This window comes from Pithys albifrons, chromosome 2, assembly GCF_047495875.1.
Source record: "Pithys albifrons albifrons isolate INPA30051 chromosome 2, PitAlb_v1, whole genome shotgun sequence".
Lineage (NCBI taxonomy): Eukaryota > Metazoa > Chordata > Aves > Passeriformes > Thamnophilidae > Pithys > Pithys albifrons.
Window position 1 is genome coordinate 107956982 of NC_092459.1, and position 11600 is coordinate 107968581.

Sequence of the window (11600 nt, forward strand, 5' to 3'; positions counted from 1 at the left end):
TCTCTATTGCTGCAAGTGCTTTCTGTGACCAACTCAATGTTCCTACGATTCTTTCAACAGGGATGTGCTTTGGCAGTGATACTAAAGGGAGATCAGAAGCAGCATGTGTGTGTGTTAAAAACAGTCCATGCACACACCTACACACACAAAAGAATCTCCAGTTGGAGAGGGAGTGGTTCAGCCCTGGCTCCGTTGCGCCAGTGTAAGGGCTGAGGTTTCAGCAGAGCTGAGCAAACAGATCCTTTGCAGTTAGGTCTTTTTGCTCACATGGACTGTCCTGAACAGTCCCATGCTTGAACAGTACTCAACAGTTCCATGACTGAGGCCTCACTGAGCAGGTTATGGAGGAGTCTCACCAGCACAACTGGCTGAACCAGCTGTTAACGCTTTCCTTAGCCCAGCAGTTTCGGGAGTGTATTTGCCAGCACGCAAACTTCACTCAGAGTGAGCAACCTTCACTTTATACTGTTCAGTTATAATGGCATGATATCCAAAGAACTAGGGATCAGTGCACAAGCTTAGCTCTTTTTGCAAAGCCAGGATCTTCTGTGATGCTTTTTTCCTAACAACTTCCCATTTATTATTCTGTGAACTTTCCTGTTACATAGGATGATAAGTTTGTTCTTAACACAATAGCATCACTTTATTATCCTCACTTTCAAGGTTCCAAGCACTGACAGGTGTGCTGAGTAAAGTGTTAATGTTATTAGGAGTGCTTAAACCCTTAGAAGCTTTTCACCACAAAAACCAAAGTAGATGCCTGTATAAAACTGAAGCAAATTGAAAAGATTTTTCTACGGTTCTTACAAAATTGCTCAGAATCTCTCATTTTAGCAGTAAAGAACTATGAAAGTCCTGGCTATGCCAGACTCTGTATTTTAGGTGGCTTAATTTCAGCTGTTGTTTCAACACATATAGAATGGAGCATATCCTTCCCAAATGTACAGCTTTATTTTGAGCATGAAATGGGTTTTTTGAATTTACAAATGAAATCCATTACTCCTATGCATTTAAATCAATGTAAAACCTGTTTAGTGTCTGTGTCCATTAAGTTAAGAGAGAGATGAATAACATGCATGGATCAGAGTACCTTGTGCTGAGGAAGTTACCATCCCCTTCCAATCACTTCCAATAGACACACCCAAGTGCCCAGTAAATGCTGCAGCACTTTGTGAAGAGTATTAAAGTGCCAGGAGGTTTCAGCAACATGAGTCACATAGGCAACCCTCTCTCCTTTTTTCTCAATCTCTAAATTCACATTCAGTAGTCCCCACAGACTACCCTCTTGATTGTCCTGTTTTGGACTATAGAAGTCCAAAAGTGCAGAGATGTAGTGCCAGTCCCTCATCATCATTGCCACATCCTTCCCTGGTATCATCAGTCTCACTAGGAGCCTTCTAAACTGACAGTAGATACAGATGAAGAGCCAGATTCATGCCTGCAGTTTTGCACTGATCTTACGAAGCTGAGACAGGCTAAGTCCCCCTTTTCTCTGCATTGCACTGTTCTGTTGTATTAGTGAAGAAGCGCTTGATTATAAAGAGGAAAAAAATCCACACACACAAAATACGCACAAAACTGCATTTTGTCATGACAGAAAATACTTATCTTCAAGTCATTATAGTGTTTTCTTTGGGTTTCTGTGTTGATAATGATGTATGATAAAAGGATGTGGTAATATTCCTCAGTTAGTATGACAAGTCCATGAACATCAGAATTAAGGTTCCACTTGCATGTAAACATGACAAGAGTTAAGTTCACAGCTTAAAGTATCTAACACACAACCAGAAGTCTGCCCTGGAATAATGTAATTTGCTAGCAGAGAAAGTTTTGGACGAAAAAGTTCTGCATCCTTTCAGAAGAGTTTCTACTTACCTTGATCACACTTCCATAAATTGTTACTGTATAAGGGGCAAGAGTTAAAGTTATTTGCTCATTTTAACTTATTTACTGATACAACGTACTCCTGTTCTGAAGACACTGGAATTAAACTTAAATGCAACAATGTACTAGTAGCTGCTCTTACCTGGTACTTTTCACCAAAACCTCTCATAAGTAATTTGTGTGGGAGGTAAGTAATTAACTGTACAAAATACACTGGGGAAAGGTGAACTTCTTTGTCAGTGGCAGTTGTTGTGTGGTAGAGCTGAAACAGAAGAAAGGTTGCCCAAATGTCATTTCAGTAAACACTCCATCGGAGAGGTGACAGCCTTTTCCAAGCTTTCCGTTTTTATTGGTCAGATAAAAAAAGTCTGAGGTTTCCATCATAAATGGGAATATTTCTTTCAAGTTGAGGTTCTACCAACAACAGAGTCCCATTAACTAAAGCATCCCTTTAATTTCAGGTATTTTTTTCACAACTGTTTATAAAAAAATTATATACATATAGTCCTACATGAAAACTTCATTCCTGCAGACCACTGTGGTCCACTGCGTTACTTATCTTTGTCATCACCCTTGGAGTTCCTCTGCAGGACAGGACTCAGTTTGTTTTGCAAAACCGCTGCAAGTTTTTTTGAGGTTTTTTTCAGGAAAGCACTTCCGGGGTGAACGTTACTAATGTGCAGGTACAGGTCCTCTTGTGTGGGGCCTGTGTAGCCGCAGTCTTCACACACATAAAGTTTATCTCGCCTCTGTTTGTAGGCATATTGCTGCTGCACACCATGAATCTTCTTGAGGTGGGACTCCAGGGAACAGCGCTGGGTGAAGGCTTTATTGCAAACCTCACATTTGTAAGGACGAATTCCTGCAACATTAAAAGACCATTCCAATTTATGTTTCTTACAGCTGGCTAAGACCAAGGCTCTGGCAGCTACTGAACACATATCTAGCAACAGGGAGCTACTAGCCCAAAAAACTACCTACTTTCATGCTAAGATTTTCAGGAATGGGTTGACATATTTAGGCATAGAAAATCTAAAAATGTTTTGAAAACTTGTAGATAAGCACTGAGGATAACAGGGGCCCAACTCTGCTTTGGTCCCAAGGAAGCCATTAACAACTCCTGCGAAACTTACTTTTATACTCCTGACTCTGTGAACTCCTGTGATTAGGTAAAAATGTCAGCTAACCTGTCATTTTGGGTTTTATAAATGAATGAAAACCATCTCAGTAAGATTTCAATTTTTCTCTTTTAGTGAGCAAAACTTAACAAGGCTTCAGTGAATGGCAGTCCAGTGTGAATGTCCAGCGCTTCAAAGGAGTGACACCACTTTTGTACAATATAGAATTGATGACTGAGATTACAAGCTCAAATTCTAGAAGAGAAATACAGTAAATAAAAGAAGGATTGAACTCAATGATCCTTGTGGATCCCTTCCAACTCAGCATATTCTGTAATTCTGTGAAACAAATGTGTCTCCAGAGGAGGAAGAAGGAGCTGGCTTGTGATTTGAATGCCCAGGCAATTTCATTCAGTAGAGACAACCAACATTATAAAAATACTGAGCAGTAAAGAATATCCATTTTACCACCAATCAACATTGATTTAAGAACAACTCCCCAGTACTTAAATAGCTAAGGATTAAGCAACACTTGGAAAAAACCTAAATCAATCGGAATTTTACCTACTAGACTAGATCAGTAAGTTTTCAAGCAAAGACCAGCCTTAAAACTGATACAAGGAGTTACCTAACCCCCTTTTTTCCCTATGGAAGGTGAAACACAAGGGTCTGGAAGGCCAGACCTATGGTGAGCTAGGCAGAAATGGGCAAAGCACGCGTGTCCATTCAGACAGATGTAACTGTGATTGCATTGTGTTAAGTTACCACTCAGTTGCTGATCTTTCTACCAAAAATCCAAGCTAATTAGAAGTTCTAATAAGCAGCATCTCGACTGCATTTTTGCAAGTCATGTAAAAAGAGGTTATCCCAGCACATCAGATTTAACTATCAAGACAAAAGTTTCCTACTGCTGTGAGACGACTTCAATTCCATTAAATTGCAACTGAAGAGAAACTCCAAACATTCACAGGATCACACATAAAAATGTATTTTTTACAAACAATAGCTGAGGTGCAGTTTTATGCTCATATGAAGGTAATTAGGTTTAAATTGCAGGCACCATCCTTGGTGCCTGATCCAGTGCTCCCCAGGTATGAATACAAGCACGGAAAGGGTAGTGCCAGGATGGCACAGCCCATGAGGGCTGTGGGAACCTCTTCATCACTTAGGAATCATTTTAAAATTTTCTTTTACCATGTATCTTAGATACTTCTTAATGTTTAAGTCTTCTCATTCCCTGAAGCTAGACTGGGATGCTTTCATTCTCTCCGACACTACTGTTGCACAGTCTCATTTCAAGCAGCTGCATGACGGTTTCCACTAAAACACTGACACCCAGTAAAGCACATGTAGATGATCACCTTTGGCTACAAAATAAAGTCCACACTACCACTTCCAGCCTATTTGTCTTCTTTTTAATATTCAAATATAGCCCAGCTTTCCTGGACAAAAACAAACTTTGATATAAAGAAGGTCACTGCTTTCAGAGATGCTGTATTTCAGCCAGAAAAAGATACACACCAATACCTTACTGGTACCAATGCTACAGCCAGCCCTCATTCCCGCCATCACCCAAGGCACCAGGCAAATACAGTGTATGTGCATGTTCATCCTGGTTTTAAGTGACAGCAGATTTCTTCTAGAAAATCTAACCATAAGATTCACATATCCAGGATGATGGGTTTTCATTCCTGTCCAGTAAAAGATCTTTCTTCCCTTCCAGAGTTTCACAAAATTGGTTTCACTCCTGCAAAGCGATTTCAACCCTAATTGCGACAGCATAGATGGATATAGATATATCCATCTATATGTCTTCAGCTTCTGAACAGAAACTGTCTTGGATTTAGTTTCTTAGTCGCAAAGGATGAGGGTACATGTTGAAAAATCATTTTTTTAGAAGCACTGACTCCCCACTCCAGCCATATCCCAGTGGCTTGCAGCCAGCAGCTTTACTTTCCACATGAAAGCTTTGCAAACAAACCAAAACAGCCCAAAACATTGGCTCCAGCCAATGCCTTCCCATTGAAATGGGCATCGTTTTTGCGAGTTCTACTGGTCTGTTGCTAAGGAATAGCTCCTGCCCACTTGTGCCACCTCTAGCAGTTTGCCTAGTTAATGGTGCCTAAGTCAAAGCCCAAATTGTCTCCATTAGGTAACCACACATCTGGAAAGATGGAACATGCCTGTGAGATGTGGCATCTTCTGGATGCCCAACAGTGCAAAGCCAAAGACTACCGAGCACAGCCAACCTGACCTGCCAGAAAGCATCGCCCTTGGTGAGGATGGGCATTGATAGTTATTTAAGCTGTTGCTTCCACCAGAAAAAGAAAGCTAATCAAAATGGCAGCCTTCTCCCTGCTCCAGCCCTGGATAAGCACTGCTGTGCCAGTGAGCTGAATTTGAGGCAACAAATCTGGTTCAAAGAAACACAACTGCCGCTATTTGGCATGGACTCAGGAACTGAACCCACAGCAGAGTAGTCACAGAAAGCACATCCCTCCAGCCTGAGGGAGGAAAACAGTAGCAAGAGCAGGAACCACTGCCAGGTGATTTTCAATCCACTGCTCCTGATTTTCAGTGCATGCTGTGACCCACACGACAAGTGAATAAAAACAGTTTAGGCCAATGGCCAAAGTGCTCTAGATGGCTCGACATGCAGAGGGAAACAGCTCCAAAAGGGAGTTGGAAGAGTTGGTAGCCTGAATCAGGAAGGGATGCAGCATGCATCATTAGAAGAAGTCAGGTGTGTTGCCTAGTTTCCCTAAAGAAGCTGCAGGCACATCATGAACAACGTTCTAGTTTCTCCAGACAGTGCCAAAATCAAGCCACAACCCCACCCAGTGAAACAGCCAGCAGAGAAGTTCTCAACAGCAAAAGAAAGCCATGAAACTGCTGCTCACTGCCTCTAGAGGGCAAAGCACTCTTGCCTCCACTTGCTGTTGTACACTGGTTTCACAGTAACATGCGGTGATTTGCTATACCGTCTGGGGTATCCCAGGCAGGATATCCTGGGTGGGTTACCCCAATCTTACTGACCCATGTGTTGCAGCATGTGGCTGTATCTTCACTGGGTCTGGATGGCAGGCCATGCACCTGCACTACTTCACACAGATTTCAACAGTTCTCAGATTTCATCATTCCCAGGACTCTTCCCTGTCCACACTCATGTCTTCCCCTTTCCTCCACAGCAACATCACTATTTTTTGCAAATGCTGTTAACCTGGGCTTTGCACTGTAGCCTTGCCAGGTTATCCTCACCCTCTCCTTGTCCTTGTTCCATCTCACCCCTCCTCCCACCTGCTACTACTCAGAGCCTCCCGTGAGTCCCCAGGGAACGCGTTCTCACCAGTATGGGTCCGGACATGTCTTTTCAGATCAAAAGTGTCATTGAAGCCTTTTCCACAAAAGGTACACAAGTGTCTCTTCACTTGGCTGTGGCACTTGATGTGACGATTGAGCATTCTCTGCAAGCGAAAGCCTTTGCCACACAGCTCACAGCTATGCAATGCAGCATCGTTACAGGTGCCGGTGGTGAACTGAGGAATGGAAGATGACTGAGTGAGTGGGCATTGAGATGAATACCAGAAGACCAAAGGAAGAAAAAATCAAAATAAGAAGGGGTGGCTTACTGTGGCATTAAAAAATTCTTGGGATATATTAAAAATAGAAAGTGAAAACATTTGGGAAATTCCTGCTGGGTGAAACATTCACATTTTCCTTGCAATCAAGTGGGGTTCTTAATGTGCAATGGGACTGATGCAGCTCTGGCCAGCTTGGAAGCAGTGGTTAAAACAAAGCCTGTGTAGTGGATATCTTCCAGAGGCAACAACCCTTGTCCAGTTACATCCATAAGCACAAGGGTTTAGGCTACAAGCACCTTTTCATGGGCCCACCTATGTGCTTACTCCTGCACTCAGCTAATATCCTGGATGGAGATGGGAAATCCTCCAAGGCATGAGAAAGTCGTATTATGGAGAGCCTTCATTAATCATGCTTCCAGCTGCTACAGGTCTCAGAAACCAGCCAGCAGTGATAAAAAAGGTGGCTTTGGAGAGATAAACCTAAGGCACCTTATGCTAACTCAACAGAGACTGAAATAATGGCACTAATGTCCTTCTATTGGTCTCCCTGGCTCATTAATTAATTGCAGAATGACATTAAAGTGTAATCTCATTCCCACTCCTAGCACCAAAAGTATTGTGCCAACACCATGACCTAGCTTGACTATGATTCAGCTCTTGTGAAGATCATTCCTCAGAGCGAAGACTTAATGTCTGGAAGTTGCAAATACTTTGCTATTGACTATTCATGGGAGAACACACGGACATGCTCACTGATAGACACTAGGGATGTGGGAAAGCCAGTGGAGCAGGCAGCACTATGTGCACACATCCATCGGCTCTCGTGGTGCTTTTGGGCAGTTTCTGTGGCATGCTGAGAAAACCCAACCTTCCTGAAATGAGGTTTTGTTGTGACAGTTGCTCATAATCCAGGTTAAATTATACAAAGTATGTTAAAATCAAACAGCAGCAGGTCAAGCCCTTCACAAAGACAGGAATACATTTGAGATTTCTTTTTTCCTAAAGGGACAGTTATTTCTCCTGGTCCTCCCCCTTCGCTTACTACTGAAGCAATGCTACTTGAAATTGTAAAGAAAGATTAAAAAAACCAGCAGCTGTGAAACTATGAGGTGTGAAACTAGAGGAGGAGCCATCTGGGAAAAATCTGTTGGGCAACGGGGGTATTACTCCTCCTCAAGCAGCTACATATAACCAAAGCGAAAACCTAATGTTAATCATGAGGCTAAGAACACGATGGCCGAAAGGCAGAGACAATGGGAATTTTTACAGCTCCATTCGGTAAAGCAACAGCCAGGGTTTAAGGAGGTGTTAACTACCAATGGTAAACACATCTCCTTTCTAGCCCTGGGCTGGCCTGGCTCCACTCCTCTTTAGGGGACCCTGGACGTTCAGCGCTGTTTGGGAAGTCAGTGTTAAGTTCTCAAGGACCCGAGGCGCCATGAGCAATTTGCCTTCTCAGCCTTGGGAGGGAAGTCACTGCTCTGCTCGCTGGTTCTGCCCAAGGAACACTCAGACAGCCAGCGCTTCTGCCCTTGCAGCAGAGAGGCTCCTCAACAAAGTCAGTGGATAGATAATTGCTTCATTTTGGCCAGGCCTTCGAGTGAACCTCAAGGTAGCAATTGCTTTTCACAGCTTTAGAGGAGAACCTTTAACTAGCTGTTATCTTGGTAAGTCAAGATTCACCCCAGTCCCCCTTTGGTGAAGGCTTGACTACAACCTAGAAGGCAGCTTTTAAGGAGGCCCCACATTAAGGAACAAGATCCACCTACGCACCATGGGGCATGACTCCTAGCTGCCAGGGCTGGTCCTTCCTGGCTAGGTTCAGAGCTCCTGTGGGACCCGAGCCAAGCAGGTCAGGGGCAGCACGTCCCAGGCAAGGATAAGAGAAGGCAAAGGGCACTGCAAGATTATGGTACATCGCTCAAGAAGCTTGCCCTGCCGCTGCCATCCTATGGCCAGCTGTTCTCGCAGGCCTCCATCTTAGTGTGTGGGACAGGTCATGTCATCTCTAGCAGAGAGACCGCAAGGGACTGTTGGCACCTGATGTTTCCGACCAGTAGTCGGGGTCACCCCAATCACTAGAGAAGAGATGGCCGAGGTGGGGGCGGTTACCTTGATTTTCGACCTGACCACGGGTCGCTTGACAGCCAGGTCCAATAGCATCCCCCCGGCCATGCTCAGGTCGCTGGGGGCAGGTTGGGGCGTCGGGGGGTCGCTGGGCTCGACATCCCGGGTCCCGCTGCTCCCGCTACTCTCCAGGCTGCAGCTGTCTTCATAGCCCAGCAGCACGCAGCCGATCCCACCTGCAGCGGGGTGGCAATGCGATAAAGAGGGGAAACCTCGGAGCCGCGGGCAGAGGAGGGGAAGCGGCAGGCAGGAGCCGCCGGGCCCCGGTGTTTAACCTGCGGGCGGGCCCGCGGGCGGCGGGGGAGGATCCCCGGCTCACGCTACAATCGGAAACTCAAACACGAACAGTCCCAAAGTTCAAACAAGCCAGCTTCGCCGCCTTCCCGTTATACCCCGAACAAGGGCAGAAGGAGGAGGATAAGGAGGCCTAGGGTCCTTCCTTTTCCTCCTCCCGCCACCTTTCTCATGCAAACGAGATTTCCCACCTTCCTGGACACACACATACTCCCCCACCCGCTCCGCCATACCCTGGGGCTCCCCGGGGTGGCAGACGGTGCCAGGCATGGGGGCGGCATCTCCCGACGAGGCCAGGACCCGTGCCAGTAGGAGGAGAATTTTCCCCCAAGTGTTGTCAATGACCTCCCTCCCCACGTTTAGTACAGCTCTCCAAACCACCGCAAGCCCGCTCCCTCGGGGCTCCCTCGGCCTGGCAAAGCCCTCCTCGCCAACTCGCCCCGTCCGCAGCCCGCGGGGACCGAGGGCTGGCGGGGACCCCGCTTCCTCCGTCCCTGTCTTTGGCGACCGGTGAGAGGAGGCAGCCCGCCGGAGCTGTACCTGGGATGTAGGTGTCGGCTCTCTCCTCGTCGGGCAGCCCATCCCAGCTGCGCACCGTCGGCTGCGGGCTCCGGCGCTTCACCAAGAACGCTCTGGGCATGGCGAGGGCAGGAGGTACAACTGGGCACGAAGCGAAGCGGCGGCTTCACCCCGCCGCCCGCCCGCAGCCCGGCGGGGCGCGGGCGCTGCGCTGCCGTCCCGGGGAGCGGGACCGCACGCACCGGGCAAAGCCGCCGAGGCACGGGGAGGGAAAGGGGAGGGGAGGAGAGGGAAGAAAGTAGGGGAGTGGGGGGGAGGAAAGTTTCATAAGGTGGAATAGAAAAATGCACCAGGAAACTTGGGAAGGAGCATGCGTGCTGCAAACATAACGGTGTCAACAAGTCTGCTTACCTGTCCGACCGGTTGGAGCAGCTGAGCTTTGTTCCAGCCCTTCCTAAGGCATGAATGTTTGCAAAAGAATTTAACGTCTGAAAATTAAAAAAGAAAAAAAACAACAAAAAAAACCACCACAACGAGGAGGAGAGCCCCGCCGCTGCCGCCTGCCCGCTGCCCCTGAAGCGGGAATCTCATGAAGCCGGACCCGCTGAGAGCACCCCGCGCCGGGTTGCGAACGGCCGGCGTTGCTACCCACTCTCGGATGCGGGTCCCGCCGCCCACGGAGACGGGCTGCGCTGAGAGCCCCCCTGGACAGCCCGTCGAGGTGAAGACTCCCCAGAGCACCTGGGAAGAGACCCTCGGGGCAGCAGCAGGAAGCAAAAGTTGCTACTATTTTTCTTGATGACAAGGCTTTCTTCTTTAAAAAAAAAAGGTTCGTTATTTTTTAGTCATTGATTTAAAATTAAAAATATGTCATGGCCTTTTCTCTCCCCCTATTCTTTTTTATATTTGCCTCTTTTCCTGTCCCCCTCTTCCTGAAGTGGAAATGAAATAAAGACAAGAGGTTGGAGAGTTGAGGAAGGAAGCAAAAGAAACAGAAGAAAACCCACAAAACTGCACTGAAAAGTCTGTGAGCACAGCAAAGCCTTCGCCTGGCTTGGCCTCTGGTATTAAACAGGGGTACCTTCAATCTGCTTTTTTATCAAATGCAGTGGAAACACATTTGGTGCCTTCCTCCCTGAGCACATCCTTGCTACAGAACCAGCACGAGGCTGGAGCAGTTGAGGCTCCTGGGACTGAGCACCAAGAGCTGTTTTCCCACATGAAGGAAGAGGCCTTTCAAAGCTTGTCATTCTTCTCTATGGTTGTGGCTCTCCTCCCAAAGGGCAAAGCGCAGGCCAGGGGAAATTGATGGGAGTTTCACCAGTGGTTTCAAGACAAAGGTTTACCTTCACGGGCTGGATCTGGAGCCTCTGGAAAGGACATACCTTCAAATGTCAAGGCCAAATGAAAGAGCTCTCCTTGATGCACGTCCCCATTACTCTTGGACTCCTGAGGTCTTCATCCAAGGGCAAAGAGGTGTGAGCTCTTGTGTGGGTCTGAGACATGGGGATGTGAGACTAGCTGAACCCCCAGGGATAGAGTAGCCCCAGCTCCAGTCCTGAGTGACACATCAGCTGACCCACTGCCAAAGCTCCTCCAACAATTGGTGTTTCCAGCTAGAAAAGCCCAGCCATACACCACAGCAGTCCTACCCACCATTTTAATAAGGTCTAATGGAGCAACACACAGGCACAGATATCTTTACTCCTGCAGAGGAGTTCCTCCACCACTCAGCACTTTGTACTCCAGGAAGGCTTTTAAGCCCTGACCACTGACCCACAGATCAGGCTCTGAGAATGATGGCAAGAGCTGGGAGCATCTACTTGTTCCCCCTGCTCCTGTGGGGAGTTTACAGTCTCCACAGGTACCAAGTGAGAAGCCACCTCAACATGCCTTCAGGCAATACCTCAGCAATACCACAGGTAAAACATTCTCTTTCTTTCTCTTTAAGGCTATGTAATTTCTCTGTTGTATCTGAAATTTTGCTCCAGGACACAGTGCAGCTATGTAGTGTTTAATGGATTTATTGCAATGCTTTCAACTTGAGGTTTCTTTTATTTTAATGATTCCTTGTCTT

The 11600-nt window shown here is 46.7% G+C and overlaps 1 protein-coding gene across 2 annotated transcripts; it reads right to left on the reverse strand.

Moving 5' to 3' along the window:
• Positions 1-679: 679 nt before the first annotated feature.
• Positions 680-9985, reverse strand: OVOL2 (ovo like zinc finger 2). Of its 2 annotated transcripts, XM_071581974.1 has the most exons (5): positions 9935-9985; positions 9545-9636; positions 8696-8886; positions 6349-6538; positions 680-2746 (listed from the first exon to the last, which is right to left on the reverse strand). In XM_071581974.1, exons 3-5 carry the CDS (start codon positions 8756-8758, stop codon positions 2436-2438), a joined length of 564 nt encoding a protein of 187 aa, XP_071438075.1. In that variant the 5' UTR covers positions 8759-8886; positions 9545-9636; positions 9935-9985; the 3' UTR covers positions 680-2435. The 2 variants fall into 2 exon arrangements, with proteins under 2 accessions (XP_071438075.1, XP_071438074.1); XM_071581973.1 differs by lacking the exon at positions 9935-9985 and having other exon boundaries at positions 9545-9875.
• Between the last annotated feature and the right edge of the window lie 1615 nt (positions 9986-11600).